The following is a 17,484-nucleotide window of genomic DNA, read 5'->3' on the forward strand; positions in this document are numbered from 1 at the left end:
AATTATCCATCTGAATTTTTAAATTCCGTGGATCTTTCAGGGTTTCCACCACACGTGCTACAACTAAAAATAGGCGTACTAATAATACTTTTAAGAAATATCAACCCACCAAAGCTTTGCAATGGCACGCGACTTGCCGTAAAAAAAAACAATGGAAAACCTAGTAGAGGCCACAATCTTGACAGGGCCTTTTGAGGGTGAGGCTGTTCTTATTCCTCGCATTCCCATGATTCCAACGGATCTGCCTTTTCAATTTAAAAGATTGCAATTCCCAATTCGATTAGCATTTGCAATCACCATTAACAAAGCTCAAGGTCAATCATTAGAAAAATGTGGTATAGATCTTAATACTGATTGTTTTTCCCATGGACAATTGTACGTTGCATGTTCGAGGGTCGGTAAACCTGACAATCTATTTATATGCAGCGACAATTGGACAGCGAAGAATGTTGTATATTCGCAAGTTTTACGCAGTTAATTTGCATTGTATCTATCTATCTATCTATCTATATAAAAACGAGTTGTATGTATGCATGTTTGTTTGTTTGTAAAAAGAGCGTTTGCATATGACGTCATTATTAGTACATACGGCTTTCTATATGCACAGACAATGGGAAAGCCAAGAATGTTGTATATTCGCAATTTTTACGTAGTTTGAAACACATATATAAATCTATCTGTATTCACAGGTGGGACACAGGCACACAACTACAATGGCGCGTAACTAATATGGCGCGTAACGACTTACGCGCGCGGGGGGCTTGGAGGGGGCGCGAAGGGCCCCACCAACTAGGTGTTGGGGTGGCGCTTCGCGCCACCCCAACAGCTAGTATATATATAAAAAGAAGTTGTCTGTGTGTCAAGTGACGTCTTGTCATCAGGTCGTCATGTCGTCATTATGACGATGACGTCATTAAAGGTATTTAAGACATTCGTTCACGGAAAAACGTTTAATTGTAAAATGACTGAAGAACCTACAATGTCAACAGCCGAGGAAGCTGCTCAAAGAGTCTATGCCAAAAAACTTGCTGCTGATAGAGAAAGTAAGAAAAGAAAGCGTGCCGAGGAATCACAAGAGCAACGCAAAACCAGACTTGCTACTAAAAGAGAAAGTGAAAAAAGAAGGCTAAAAGGATTTAAGAAAATCGTTCAAAGACAAATTTTTAATTGTGAGAAGATCGTGGACGGAAAAATGTTTAATTGTAAAATGACTGAAGAACCTACAATGGCAACAGCCGAGGAAGCTGCTCAAAGAGTCTACGCCAAAAAACTTGCGGCTGATAGAGAAAGTAAGAAAAGAAAGCGTCCCGAGGAACCACAAGAACAGCAAGAAAACAGGCTTGCGGCTAGAGAACGCAAAACCGCGCAGTTAGATGAAAATCCAGCTGGACAGCGAGAGTCAAAACATATCAAAACTGAAAATGATAGCGATGATGATTGGGTTTGGGATTTTGACTTGGATAAGGTCATCAATGCCTACCAGATTTTAGTTAAAAAACAAAGGTTCGGCGATATGTATTTCATAGTGACGCTGAAAAATAAAGAAGAAAAAGAAAACTAAAAAAGGTAAAAAATTAAAAAAAACTAAAAAGAAAAAACACTCAAAGAGAAATTACAGACCGGGACACAAATGACGACCGGGACAGAGGGAATATAAATGACGACCGGGACACTCAAAGAGAAATTACAGACTCGGATACCGGGACACAAATGACGACCGGGACACAGGACCAGGACACAGGTATTTCTCAAAGAGAAATTACAGACTGGGATACCGGGACACAAATGACGACCTGGACACAGGGAATATAAATGACGACCAAGACACAGGTATTTAAGAATATCGTTCAAAGACAAATTTTTAATTGTAAGAAGATCGTTGAAAGAGAAATTTCTAACTGTAAAATGACTGAAGAACCTACAATGGGAACACCCAAGGAAGCTGCTCAAAACGAATGTATTCAAGCCGAAGTAGCTGAGTTGGTAAAGCGTTATGTTTCAGGTTCTAGGTCAGAGAGGTTCCAGGTTTGAATCTTGGCTTTAGCATTAATACAAAAGAAGAAAAAAACTAAAAAAGGTAAAAACTACAAAAAAAACTAAAAAGAAAATACTAAAAAAACTAAAAAAGCTAAAAAACTAAAAAAAAAACAAGAAAAAAGTAAAATACTAAAAAAGAAAAAAAACTAAAAAAACTAAAAAAAGGTAAAAACTAAAAAGAAAAAAAAACTAAAAACTAGTAAAAAAACTAAAAAAAAACTAAAAACTGAAAAAGAAAAAGAAACTAAAAAAAGGAAAAAAAACTGAAAAATAAAGGAGAAAAAGAAAACTAAAAGCCGGGACACAGGGAATATAAATGACAACCGGGACACTCAAAGAGAAATTACAGACTGGGGCACTGGGACACAAATAACGACCGAGAGATATAAATCACGACCGGGACACTCAAAGATAAATTACAGACCGGGACACCGGGACACAAATGACGACCGGGACACAGGGAATATGAATGACGAACGGGACGCTCGAAGAGAAATTACAGACTGGGACACTGGGACACAAATGACGACCGGGATACTGGGAATATAAATAACGACCGGGACACAGGGAATGTTCAATTAGCAATCACCCTCAACAAAGCTCAAGGGCAATCATTAGAATGATGAGGTATAGATCTGAATACGGATTGTTTTTCCCACGGACAATTTTATGTTGCATGTTCAAGAGTCGGTAAACCTGACAATCTATTTATATGCACAGACAATGGGACATAGAAGAATGTTGTATATTCGCAAGTTTTACGTAGTTAAAAACATATATATCTATAACGAAAAGAGAAATCTTTTCTCTTTTATCTATATTCACAGGTGGGACACAGGGACACAACTACAATGGCGCGTAACTAATATGGCGCGTAACGACTTACGCGCGCGGGGGGTGGCGCGAAGCGCCACCCCAACAGCTAGTAGGGAATATAAATGACGACCGGGACACTCAAAGAGAAAGCGACCGGGACGCAAGGAATGTTCGATTAGCAATCACCATCGACAAAGCACCGGGACACAAATGACGATCGGGACACAAGAAATATAAATGACGACCAGGACACTCAAAGAGAAATCACAGACCGGGACACCGGAACACAAATGACGACCGGGACAAAAATGACGACCGGGACACCGGGACACAGGGAATATAAATGACGACCGCGACACTCAAAGAGAAATTACAGACTGGGACACCGGGACACAAATGACGACCGGGACACAGGGAAACAACTACAACGGGGACGCCGGGGGGCACAGGGGGATATATAAATGACGACGGGGACACAGGGAATGTTCGATTAGCAATCACCATCAACAAAGCTCAAGGGCAATCATTAGAATAATGAGGTATAGATCTGAATACAGATTGTTTTTCCCATAGACAATTAAATGTTGCATGTTAAAGAGTCGGTAAACCTGACAATTTATTTATATGCACAGACAATGGGACAGCCAAGAATGTTGTATATTCGCAAGTTTTACATAGTTAAAAATATATATATATATATATATATATATATAATATATATATATATATATATATATATATATATATATATATGTATCTGTATTCACAGGTGGGACACAGGGCCACAACTACAATGGCACGTAACGACTAACGTGCGCGGGGAGGGAGGGGCTTGGGGGGGACGCGAAGTGCCCCCACCAACTAGGTGTCGGGTTTTCCCCATGGACAATTATATGTTGCATGTCCAAGAGTCGGTAAACCTGACAATCTATTTATATGCACAGACAATTGGACAGCCAAGAATGTTGTATATTCGCAAGTTTTACATAGTTAAATATATATATATATATATATATATATATATATATATATATATATATATATATATATATATATATATATATATATATATATATATATATATATCTATATTCACAGGTGGGACACAGGGCCACAACTACAATGGCGCGTAACTAATATTGCGCGTAACGACTTACGCGCGGGGGGGGGGGGGAGCGCCCCCACCAACTAGGTGTTGGGGTGGCGCGAATTGCCACCCCAACAGCTAGTATATATATATATATATATATATATATATATATATATATATATATATATATATATATATATATATATATATTATATAGTAATATATTTATTATATATAATACTATATATAATATATATATATATATATATATATATATATATATTATATATAATACTATCTATTTATAATATTTATTTTAGATAAAAACAGAAAAAAATAAATAAAAATCTTTGTGTCGGGTTTAAACTTCACAAGACTTGGAAACTGCATAAGGGTTGTCCCTTTCGGACTATTGCCTGAGTTCTTACACATAAGGTGCTCAAACGGGGAAACCAGGTCAGCGACAAAATTTGAAAAAAGGATTATCAACAGAAAGGATAAAAAGGATGAAGATGAAGATAAAAAGGCAGCACCAAAAGCATAAGGTTTACAGAATAGAGAACAACCCGTCTTTACTTCTTAATTTTTGGCATGCCGACCCATTTATTGCCATCTTTTTGCACCGTACCCAGAAACGGAATAATGCAAAAGCACTAGCAGTCTACGCTACTAAGCTTTCCGTCCTACTTAACGAGAAAATGTCGAACATAGACCCACTTTAACAAATGCAGCAAGGTGGTAGAAAAAGCAATACCTTTCTTTGAGAAATAGTTCTTGGCATCTAATCTAGATGGCATAACAAATTTCTTTTCACTGTCTGGTAGCAGTTTCTTTAAAAAGTTTAAAAGGGCGGCAGCAGAATTCCGAAGAGATTCTTCATTGCTTTTTAAACACTTCTGCTTCCCCGTGATCTACAAGAAAAAATTAATGGTAAAAAATTAATACTGATAAAAATGGAATAGATGCATCAGGGTACAAGTTACAACAATAGACATGGTAAATTATGATAGCCTGCAGATAGCGTGGGTTTTCGAGTGCTATTCTTTCGATAATATTTATAAATGCTTCCTAAGCTTACTCTGTTATTCTACATTTACTTAATTTACCATTCTTGCCAGCTTTCCCGGTCGTGCGTTGCAATGATCCGCCATATTATACGGCATTTATCATGCTTTCTACCCTCCAAACCTGCCTATCATAAAGCCTTCTCCCTCGAGTAGTGACGATCCTTGGTGTTCTCACCTAGATGGCTCTGTGCTGCAAAGACTTAGTACCACAAGTAGTAACGACAAAAAAAAAGAAGAAACTGTCCAGTAGAAATCCGGTGCAAAGTTATTAGAAAATCTGCTATTATTCGAATTCAGCTTAATAATGTCAATGTCAGAAAAATAACTGTAAAATACTTCGAAAAGCAGCCTGAGGCGCGTCAAAAATGGCATTAGACAGAATAGAATTTTATCATCGGAATCATCATAGTTATTAACCAGGGTTGCCATCCGGGGGAACTAAATCATTAGACTTTATTGATTTTTTGGTTGATTTATGACCTTCTTCAGTATTCAAGAGATTTATGCGATGATTTAATGATTTTTTAAAGACAACATTGGCAACCCCGTTGCTAACCCTTATTCCGAGATTTATAGTGTCCCAACGCAAAACTAAAAGTAAACCCTAATATAGCATGGTAGCAATAATGTCTTCTCATTTTTTTGTTGGAAAGTTTTTTGTTGGAAAACCTGTCTACTGTTGATTTTTCTCAAGTTACTAGATTAGAGAGGAATTTGTTTAGTCATGACTTTCGCTCGTCAAAGGAATGCCTTTATAAAAAAAAATTGAAAGCTTGAGAAATGTACCTTCGATAAGAGATCGTATTTATTCTCCAAGATTCACGATTCAAGGATCGCTCTTCCAAACAGCTATTATAAACTATCTTTTCAACCCCTTGGCTTCAACGATTAAATAAGTAATAAGACTAAGTCCCACCTAGTAGCGATACTTTTTCTACGATATCGATCATTGGCTTTTGTGTTCCTATCAAGGAATTTCCTTGACAAGACCTCTCTAGAGAGGGTTTACCCCAGCCTCCTTGACCCACAAATTTTGGAGATGGCACAAATGTGCCATTTCTGCCTCTTATAACCCTTTGTTGCGGTACAGTTGTAATGCATTATAAAAAAACAATTGGCAAAAATAGAACATGTCGAATGGCTACTATCTACCCCCCTACGATCATCCAGTAGGCTGCTGATTGCCCTGACAAGACCTTTCTAAAGAGGGTTTTCCCACTAATTTCGGAGATGGTGCAAAATTGCCATTTTCACCTCATATGAGAATTTGTTCCGGTACAGTCGGAATACATTATAAAAATCCAATTGACAAAAATAACACATATTGAGTGGCTCCTAACTACCACCTCCGACCTTCCAGTAGACTGCTATTAGCTGCGAAAGAGAGAAAGAGAGAAAGAGAGAGAGAGAGAGAGAGAGAGAGAGAGAGAGAGAGAGAGAGGAGAGGAGAGAGAGAGAGAGAGGAGAGAGAGAGAGAGAGAGAGAGGAGAGAGAGAGAGAGTGGAGAGAGGACGAGAGCGAGAGAGAGGAGAGAGAGAGAGATGAGGAGAGAGAGTAAAATAGGCAGATCAGTGCCATAAGAAGAAATTAAATAACCTCATTAATTTTTTCCTGAAGCTCCGTCTCTTGCTTTTGCAAGTGATCTGACTGTGTAAGTAATTCTCCATTCTGGGATTTCAACGTTTCAATCCTTTTTTCACGGTCAAGAAAGTATCCAACATATTCTATAGAAAAGGCGGGATTGACATTCCATCTCTTTGATATCTGCAAATAAGAAAATAATTAACACTGGAAAAGTATATAGGACAGGTTAAAGGAAGAGCATACAATGCTTACCAATTTTCTAATCAGGAAATCCTCGTTAATGCTTCCATCATTCCAAAATTTTCAGGGTTTTACAGAATTATCCCGATCGAAAATTCATTTCTCCAGAAAATTCCCAAAATCAGCATTCATAAATATGCGAAATCAATTTAAAATACAAACTTTTTTTTTAACTGGGACTTCCCGAGAGAACCCGATTTTCTTTAGAGCAAATCTGGGAAGACCCAGGAAAATTCAGGGGTAGTGAAAGTGCTGAATCTCTTCCCCATTTGGAGACAATTTTTGTATTGCATTTGATCTCTTGAAGAGTGAGGACTTGAAAATGATTTTTCAGTTTTTTGACTGATATTCATGACAATTATTTGGACAAGGAAAGTATTTTCTTTTAGGTTGTCATGACAAGGAAAATATATTTATTATTTAATAATGATTCTAACATTTTTAGAACGAAATGAGATACTGGAATTTGGTGAAGGACCAATGTTATTATGACACGAGTGATTACATAAATTCTAGCCCACAGATAAATTTTGGAAGAAACATTAGAGTTTGAAAAATTCGAGTTTGACTTGGAACGATAAATGTTCGTTTTTGTTTTGTTGTGAAAATTTTTTGTTGAAAAACATGTCCACTTTTGATTTTCTCAAGTTGTTAAATTAGAAAGGAATTTGTTTAGCCATGATTTTTCGCTCCTCAAAGGAATTTGTTTTAATACAGTCGGAATGCATTATAAAAATCCAAATGACAAAATAACACATGTTGAGTGGCTCCAAACTGCCACCTACGACCTTCCAGTAGGCTACTATTAGATGCGAAAGAGAGAAAGAGAGGGATTGACATTCCATCCCTATCTGCTCCATTACAAACTTTTTTTTATTTTGTGTAGCCTAACTGTTTTAAATTGATTGGACGGTCTTGCCATAACTTTTAGAGCTTGGATAAGAGATCCAAATCAACGAAAGAAAACTAAGCCAACGTTAACTTCTCTACAGATTTTAGACAAAGTGCTTAAAATCCCCCTTTTTGTGCTGGAGATCCAGTTTTAATGGAATCAAACAGTTCGTGGTAACGAACTGTAGTAAGGAGCGACCCGGCTCAATAGTAACCGAAACTCTAAACAATGAGATTTTGATACCAATAGTTACATCAAAAGAATCGCATTTTAATGCTGCTTTTAAATATATAAGTTACATCAGTTATAGCCATCAAAAGTTACGAGCCTGAGAAAATTTGCCTCATTTCAGAAAATAGGGGGGAACACCCCCTAAAAGTCATACAATATTAACGAAAATCACACCGTCAGATTCAGCGTATCAGAGAAGGCCCACTCCCACGCTCATTTTTTCCCAAAAGTCACCGTATCAAAATTCTGAGATAATCATTTTATTCACCATAGTCGAAAAACCTAATAACTATGTCTTTAGGGACGACTTAATCCCCCGCAGTCCCCGTGGGAGGGGCTGTGAGTTACAAAGTTTGACCTGTGTTTACATATAGTAATGGTTACTGGGAAGTGTACAGACGGTTTCAGGGGGATTTTTTTCGTTAGGGGCGAGATTTGAGGGGGGGGGGGTATTTGGGAGGATATTTCCATTGAGAAACTTGTCATGGGAGAAGAGAACTTCAATGAAGGGGCACAGGGTTTTCTAGCATTATTTGAAAAAAAAATAGTGAAAAAATAAATATAAAAGTTTTTGAGCAGCATTAAAACTTAAAACGAACCAAAATTATTACACATATGAGGGGTTTACCTCCTCGTTATACCTCACTCTTTATGATAAAGTATTTTTAGTAATTTCAACTATTTATTCTACGGCCTTTGTGATTCAGATGTCATTCTTAAGGAATTGGGACAAAATTTAAGCTTTAGGGTAAAGAGCGAGGTATCGGCGAGGGTTGAGCCCCCTCATGCACGCAATAAAAACATACGAATATAGAAGTTCATTACGTAAATTAATTCGTAGGTTACGTATATTTTTTACCAATGAAAACGTTTGTAAAAAATTAAAAATTCTAGTTGCTTTTTTAAGTAATCAAAAAACTGGAGGGCTTTTCCTCCTCAACGGCCCGCTCTTTACGCTAAAGTTTCTTACTGTTTTAAAAATAGAGTTAAGAGAAAGAGTCAAACTTGAGCGTAAAGAGCAGGCTGTTGAGGAGGAAAAGCCCCTTTCATATACGGAGTAATTTCTGTTCGTTTTAAGTTTTAATGTTGCTCCTTACTTTCATTTAAAAAAACTTTTTTTTTGAATTTTTTACACCAGGAGAGAGTGTGAATTTTGTTTTTCGTTAAATGAAGCAAAATTTTCTTTTTAAGGTTAAAAAAAGGGTAGTTTCTTAAAATGTCCTAGCATATCTGCTCGGAAAACACTAAAAATCCGTTCAAATACATTATCATTGGCGTAATTCAGCCGCTTTGAGAGTTCTCTGTGGTTCCTCTCACGTTGACTGACAAACACGCCAAAAAGGAGTAAAATAACATTGTTTTTTTAGTCAAATATCATCATATATTTTATTTTATATATTATATTTAATTAAATATGAACTGTATATTATATATATATTTATATATAGCATGTATATATAGATATTTAATTTATATATTATACGTCTAAAACAACAACATCATATATCTCTCGGCGTTTTTCCTCTAGGAAAACGCTATCTATGCAAAAATACACCTTCGATCGATATAAAAGTATCGGTCTAAGGGTCAATGCACTGAAGACAGAGTTTGTAAGTTTTGTCCCTCAGCCTGCAAGCAACAAAGCAGTGGCCCCACATACGTGACAGTTGAACAAATGAAAATCATCCCTGGAAATGCCATGAAATACCTGGGAATAACGTACGGTCATGATGTAAGAAGTTCTCGTTTACTAATAATCGAGAAAATTATCAAGAGTATTCGTTCAAGTTACGGGAAATTTGTCTCTCTGAAATTTAGCTTGAACTCTGCTATAGACTGGATGACGCAAACTGACAGACTAAAACTCCGACCTGTATGCCAGTGTTTCCACTTTCTCATTTTTTAAATCCCTAATAAAGAGTTGAAAAATCCCTAGAAATCCCCATCTTCAGTTCCAAAATCCCTAAAAATCTCCCATTTTCTAATTACTCCCTGAACCGCTTCTCCCTATCTCATTTTACCCGTACCATTGAAAGGTAACATATTTTGGCTTCTTAGATTGAAGTCTAGCTATCACTACCATTATAGAATGTCTTGTCATGCCGTTTAAAGTGCTTTTTAATCATCAGCTAAATACAAATAGCTTCAAATATACTTCAAATAATATTAAGCAAATAGAAAAGAAAATGTAATACTGTAGATTACAGTACAAGATGTTTAATACTGTTCAATCGTAACTGGTAAAACGTAATCACACCTTATCTTCCCCTGATGTGTCTTCAACATTTTTTGTATGGTGGCTGAAGCTTTCACCGTTCTCATGTGGTGAAGTAACTGATCATCTTCACATTCCACACTTTCTTGAGCCCTTTTCATTCCCAATTTTGTTTTTAGAATCCCCCGCAAAGTTTATGTTTTCAATTTATTCTGACGGTCAGTTTTTACTACTTTTATAGCACTGAAAAACCTCTCGACATTGACATTTGAAAATGGAACAGTGGAAATAAATAATACTGCCGGTTTCAGGTTAGGAAACAAATTCTGTTCCGGCAGCATTTTTTTTTCACCAATACCAAACACCAGTAGGTCACGGCATCCATTTTTTTTGACGTTTTGAAAATTGATGAGGCTCTGCCTCCTCCACTCCTGCTCGGTTTTGGTTCCGTCCCATGGGATCTGTCCATACTTCCTAACAAAGGGTAGCAGAGAGGCAGGCTGAAGTGATTGGGCTGACACTGGGTCAACCATTTCAGCATAATTGTAAATGTCGTCTTCGAAATGGAACCTTTTCTGTATCTGGCCTACTGCTTTGATATGGAACGCCTGTGCAGCTTTGAGAACTACTTCGATTGAATCAGGGGGACGGCGGTATCTGACCTTGACGTACAGAGGGAGTCTTGTCCATTTGGACCCAAGTAAACGCTTTCAAGGGGAAGTTAAAACTTCCGATTGTTCACATCGACTTCTAAAGCACTAGTTGATTCCACATAGTCCTTCTGCAGGGAGTTCAGTGCTGAGACCAATGTTTTAAGCTCTGTTTATACCCCAAAACTCGAAATATTTTGGTCTCAAGAGCTCAAATTGTGCTTAAATTTGAATTTGCGACAGAAGTTATTGTTATATTTGTAAAAAACATAAAAAAAGGCATCGAGTGGTATGTTCACTTTATTTGTAAGTCAAAAAAATTGAACAACAAAAAATTTACCAATTATAGTATGAAGGTTCATGATTTTCCCCTGGGTACGTAGGCTGGCCAAAAACACACAATCCATTTATTCCTGCATGTGCCATTGTTTTTAATGGCTGTCAGTTTGTTTGTCTGTTAAAAACTAGGGTAATGGAACGGTAATAGAGGTGTTCGAATAGTTATAGCCTACCTCTATTATTCACGTCAGTACTTATAAAGCTGGCTGCAAGTTCGAGTTCAAGTTTTTTTTATTTTACACAAAAATCGTAAACATCATACAAGTACTGTGGAGAAAAAGAATCGTACATGCAATGCTTGTCAAAAAAATTTACTGCAGTAAGAACAACTACGTACCCTATAAAACTATCAAAATATATTATAACTTTCTTTATCTGATCTGTAAAAAAATGACATGCTATCTACCAAATAATTTTACGAAAAAACAACCCAAAAATAACAAACCATATGACTTCATTAATCGAGAACAGTCCAAGCTGAAATTATTGTTTGAAGCTCACATCAGCATGGAACTGTTTCAAACAGTTCTTTGTTGCTAGTTTGTTACTTAGGACTCCTGTACATCTCAAAATCTGTGTGGTGTTAAAATTTTTTAAGCAACTGAAGAAGTTCTTCTCTGTGATTCCAATTTCAATTCGCAAGGAAACAGATGCTAAATCGAATTATCCTGCTTCTCTGATCAAGAAGATGATGATGATGAACAAATTAAAGGAAAACCCCCAAAATTTCCCTAAAAGTCCATCGGAGAGGAAAAATCCCCAAATCCCTAAAAAAAAAACTCTCGCCCCTAAAACACTTAAAAAATCCCCATTTTAGGGGGGAAATCCCCATAGTAGAAACACTGCTGTATACAGCAAATACCTAAGTTTTTGCTTCAATACCCGCTCTCCGAGAGAAACACATTCGCTCTAAGATCTCAGAATACGGTAGACCCAATTGCAGAAAAAACGCGATGGAAACATTGTTTCAGTTTTGCCTCTACATCTGATCTACGAATGAGAATGAAGAAGTGAATACTTAATTTTGTTCTTTGATGTTGAGTGTTCTTGTTTTTCTTTTTCTTCATTTGTTTTACCCCGTTTTTCTCTTTTTTCTTCTGCATGAGCGGGCAAAAATAAAATATTTTAGTTATTATTATATAGATCCCGACAGTATTTATATATTTAATTAATTTTTACATTTATATATTATATATTTATATTTTGTATTATGTTTTATATTTATATTAAATATTTATATCCAAACATATTTATATTTATATGTAAATGTTAAATTTATATTCTCGACAGCTTTTGATATTAGATAATCTCCTGGGAGAATTTGCTAACGAATCCTTTGTCTTTGAGATCGGTCAGCTGATTCTGAGGCTTGGAAAATAATTTTTAGTGCCTCGCATTGCTATAGAAAACTTGAGGTTTATCATCATCGGCCTATAAGATGCTAAAAAGCACGGCAATATTACAAAAAGATAAAGGGTTACCTTTTGTCTGTGAAATAAACATTTTATGGGTCGTAAGTAGATTTTGGAGGAAAAATTAAACATTTAAAAGTTTGAGTTGAACAACCATATATTGGACGACACTGAAAAACATGGTAATATTAAACAAAGGAGAAGAACCAATATTTTGAATTGAATCAAAATGGATTAATATTATACAACTTGAAGGGTTCACCCCTAATGATAAGTCTGAAATTGTAAATAAGTTTGGTAATTTTTTCTCTATTATTGGTAATAAAAGTGCATAATAGTATAAAAATAGATGTCAACAGGTTCAAGAACACATTATATATGATAATAAAGGTGAGATTTTGAATTAGCTTTTGACACGTGTACAAGTGATGAACTGCTTAAAATAATAAAATCTCTGAAATCAAATTCAACGGGAGTAGACGGTTTATCTATTTGAGCGTTTAAGGCAATAATGCATTATATTCGACCGTGTCTGCTTTTATTATTAGCCTGTCACATGAAAAGGACATTTTTACGGATCAGATAAAAGTTGCGAAAATGATACCACTTCATAAAGGTGTCCCTGAAAAGGAAATTGAGAATTGCATACCGATTTCGATCCTTCCAATGTTTTCCAAATAATTAGGAAAAGTTGTTCATAAGCCTCTATATAGTTTCCTACAAGCTAATGGTTCGCCGAGTGAGACCCAATTCGGATTTCGCAAAGGATTACCATCTGGCATGGAAATATCACAGTGACGCGATTTCATCAAAAATTGCCCGTGGGGTAGGCATACTTCGACGTCTACAGCACTTTCTCCCTCAAAGAATACTTCTAACTATATATTATTCGTCGGTTTATCCATACATCTCCTACGGTTGCCTCCTATGGAGCAGTAACTTCTTATGCAACTATAGAAGAGTGAAAGTTGTAGCAAATAATGCTGTTAGAACTATGGGTAGATATGTCCAGGATGTACATGACACGTCCTTGTTTTAGGTCCCTGAAGCTCCTTAATGTAGGTCAGATAAGAGAGCACCAAGCCGCAGTATTTGTGTTTCAGTGTATGAATGGTTTAAACCCTGATGTTTTTAATAGTTTTTACCAAATTAATAGTGACCTGTATAATTATAGAATTAGGCAAAGTAATAATATTGTAGTTGATATGCGTCGTGGCACCAGCATTCATTTTCAATGAAACATGTGGGTCAATTTGCATGGAATGAGCTACCACTGAGCCTCACACCTACCTCAGTTTAAAAAGAATTTAAAAGATTAACTTTTTGGGGGAATTTGTTGAATTTTATTTCGGCTGGTGATTTGGGAAAGAGGAGCTGGAGAGGTAAGGGTTGGCAGGGGCTACGGTGGGGTTGGGAGGGCAGGGTCGGGGAGGACAGGTTGAGCATTGAAGAGAGATGGAGAGTGTATCTGTTATTGTTATTTTTTTTACATTTTGTTTATCCATTATTGTTTTAAATTCACTTATTTATTTATCTATTTTTTCAGTTTATTCTTTTTTACAGTTTATTTATTTTTGGTTTAATTATAATAGTTTTAATTCAATAGTTGAGGTTTAAGTAAATAGTTGAGTCAATAGGTCGGTAGTTACGTGGACTTTCGCGCGACCGCAAACCCTCATTGGTTTTCCCCGGCGCGAAAGTGTTGATAAATTTATTTATTTATCGGTGAATGTCGAATAATTAACATTGAAATAAAATTAACCCTTTTAAATACCTGAGTTTGCCACTCATGTCTTCGATGACACTTAAAAGCACGCCAAATCATATAAAAAATGAGGGGCTTTTTTTGCCCGAAATAAACTCTTAGTTTATTTAGTACATTTTGAAAGAAACATTTGACCTTCCAAAATTTTTAGTTTGACACCCTTGACCTAGAAGGTAATAAAAGGAATACCAATAACATTTGATCTTTGAAAACAAATTGATCTTTCTAAAGTTTTAGTTTGACACCCCCGGCCTAGAAGGTACTTAAAAGAATACCAATAATATATGAAAATCCATTTTTTTCTTGGGGGGATAATAAAATATGAATCTGTCCAAAACCTGAACTGTAAGTACATAAGGGAAAAATAATTAGCCCTTTGAAAAATTTTGCCTGAACAACCTCACATTGACAAGGCTTAAAAGAATGCCATGCTTAAAAAGGAGAGGAAGAACTAATTTTTATATGGATAACTTATATAACTTCATATATATATATATATATATATATATATATATATATATATATATATATATATATATATATATATATATATACATTTATATATATACGTATATGTATATGGCAGCAAAATTATATATAAACATAAAAAAATTATATATAAAAATACATAATCAATATATATAATTGTAGAGCCAAAATCATATATAAAATTCGGCAAAACTCTGCCCCGTAGATGTGCCTTAAAAGACTAGCCCTTTTCAAAATTCAATTTTGACACCCCTGAGCTAAATGATAATAGAAATAATGTGAATATTACGAACACAGCAAATGGCAAATTTTTGTGCAAAACAAAAGCTCACTTAAAATGTGACCCGTAGTTACATTTTGAATTAAAAATTTACCCTGTCAAGATTTTGATTTGGATTTTGATTTTGATTTTGATGTTGGAGGAATGTTTCACCCCCTTGACCAAGACAATACTTGAAATAATTAAAATATAACGAAGAGGATATAGAATAAAATAAAAATCTTACGGATATTTAGAAAGAAACATCAAAGGCCCATTCGTAGCAAAATTTTACTAATACCAACGTTTGACTAGCGCTAATTTAAGCCAATTAGAATTTCTCTTAAATGTTTTCAGCCAATAAGAAAATTCTACGAAAAATCTGATTGGCTCAAACTAACACTAGTTCAACCCTAAATCAGTAATAGGCCTTTGCTATTTCAAAATTTTAAACTTAACATTTCTGATCCGACCAATAGTTAGAATGTCAATTTAAAAAAAAAAAAAAAAACGAAGAATGGCCAATTGTTTTATCCCTTCAAAAAAAAATTAGTTAACTGCTTCTGGCCTAGCTGATACTAGCTGAAAAAGAGTGTTAATTTAAAAAACGAAAAGATAGATGAAGGTATATTATACCTCATTGAGGTTATCCTCTTGAGCTTCTATTTCCTCCATACGTTTTAAGTCTAATCCCATAAGCTCAGCTTTCTTTGTCAGCGACTTCACAGCTTCTGCACTTGAGGTGACTAACCTCTGTACCTTCTCTGCCGGATCTTCAGAAATCAAAACGGAAAATGGATAATCTTAAGGCAATTTTAAATATCTTTGGCATAAACTATTTTTTTCTTTTGGAAGTGTTGATTAAAAACTTTGAACAAAGAAAGAAAACAATAAAAAGGAAAATGAAAAGCTCTGTTGTTAAAGATTATAAGCTTTATAAACAAAAAGTAGAACAATAAGGAAATTTTTTATATAGGAAAGTGGAACAAAACTTTAAATGAATATTTTGACTCTATATCCTAGGGCCGTCCCCAGCAAAACAAATGAAGAAACAAAAACAAATATAAAAGAACTGACATTAAAATACAATCTTTAAAACTAAAATATTTGCAAAACAGCTCAAGCTTAAAAAAACTAAACTCAAGCTTAAAAAAGAAACTCACAAAAATCAGTGAAGCTAGAAAGGTCAGTCAAATACTAAAAGGATTATCAGAGTTTAAAATCAACCATAAATAAGAAAGCATATGAATTCAAACGATGATACAGACAATTTGAGAGGGAGTTAAACGATAATCGTGGAAATAAACAAAAATTAAACATCTTTTCTTATAGCTTTCAGTTTTGCAGTAAATTGGAATGCTTATAGAGATCTTTTGGCCTCCTCGCTTGGGAAGGAGCTCTTGATCGGGGTGCAATGTATAGGGAATAAGTCCCGCGCTCAAGAATTGATTAAGATTTTAACAATGTACAAGATGCCCATTTTAACACTAATGGCGGAGAAGGGGCCAATAACACTATTGGCCCAATGTTCGTGTATGCTTGATTTTAATTCCTTTTATGACTTGTATGGGTAATCCATGTACGGTCATGATTTCCTTTCTATCACTACATAACTTCGATTGGAACAATGCATAACGTGTCCATCACTAGTAGAGAATGTTCTTGATGCATTTGGGTATCAGAATTTTGGTGTTTGGTTTTCAGACATCACTATTAGCCTCGTATCTGTACACAGCAAGCTTACTACTACTACCACTCCAAAAAATCACTGCAGCACTAAGGCACTGGAGGCCAATACAGCTACGCAAGCTATTCCTTCATCCCAATCTATTCAAAGCCTTCCTCTTTGCACCCCTCCCCCCCGCCCCCCAAGAAGTTCCCCTTTTCCATAGATCTTTCCTTACGACATCTTCCCACCCCGTTTGAGAAAAACCCGCTTTTCGCTTGGCCCTAGACGGTTGGTCGATAAGGATAATCTTTGGCAATTTGTCATCCCTCATTCGTAGAAAATGTCATAGCCATTTCATCCTTTTTCTCATTATAGCCCTAGAAAGAACGACTGAACCACATTTTTCGTACAGCTTGCTATTTGAGATACGGTCAGTCAGTTGGGTATCCAAAACAATCTGTACGGAATTTCTCTGGAAAATATGCAGTAACTCCTCCTCCGTTTTCCGGAGCACATACGTTTCAGAACCATTATTGACTACTATCATCACTATAGCTTCCTATATTTCAATCTCGATTCGCATACTGCTCTTCCTATTCTTCCGAACTTTTTTCGACTGTGGAAAAATACCTTGGGCTTTAGCTATTCTAATTTTAATATCTTCACTGTATCCACCATCTTTACTAATGGTACTACCTTGGTAAGTGAAGCTGTCCATTTGATCAATCT

General features: G+C 35.7%; 1 protein-coding gene across 2 annotated transcripts in view; it reads right to left on the reverse strand.

Moving 5' to 3' along the window:
- The window catches only part of LOC136032287 (PHD finger protein 14-like), a 352,444-nt gene that overhangs the window by 25,896 nt on the left and 309,064 nt on the right, over nucleotides 1–17,484 (reverse strand). For both annotated transcript variants that reach the window (XM_065712557.1, XM_065712556.1), the window contains 3 exons: nucleotides 15,723–15,859; nucleotides 6,607–6,774; nucleotides 4,698–4,854 (listed from right to left, as the gene is read on the reverse strand). In XM_065712557.1, the coding sequence (XP_065568629.1) occupies nucleotides 4,698–4,854; nucleotides 6,607–6,774; nucleotides 15,723–15,859 (462 nt within the window). The remainder of the gene's footprint in view (nucleotides 1–4,697; nucleotides 4,855–6,606; nucleotides 6,775–15,722; nucleotides 15,860–17,484) is intronic.

Source organism: Artemia franciscana, chromosome 10 (genome assembly GCF_032884065.1).
Source record: "Artemia franciscana chromosome 10, ASM3288406v1, whole genome shotgun sequence".
NCBI lineage: Eukaryota > Metazoa > Arthropoda > Branchiopoda > Anostraca > Artemiidae > Artemia > Artemia franciscana.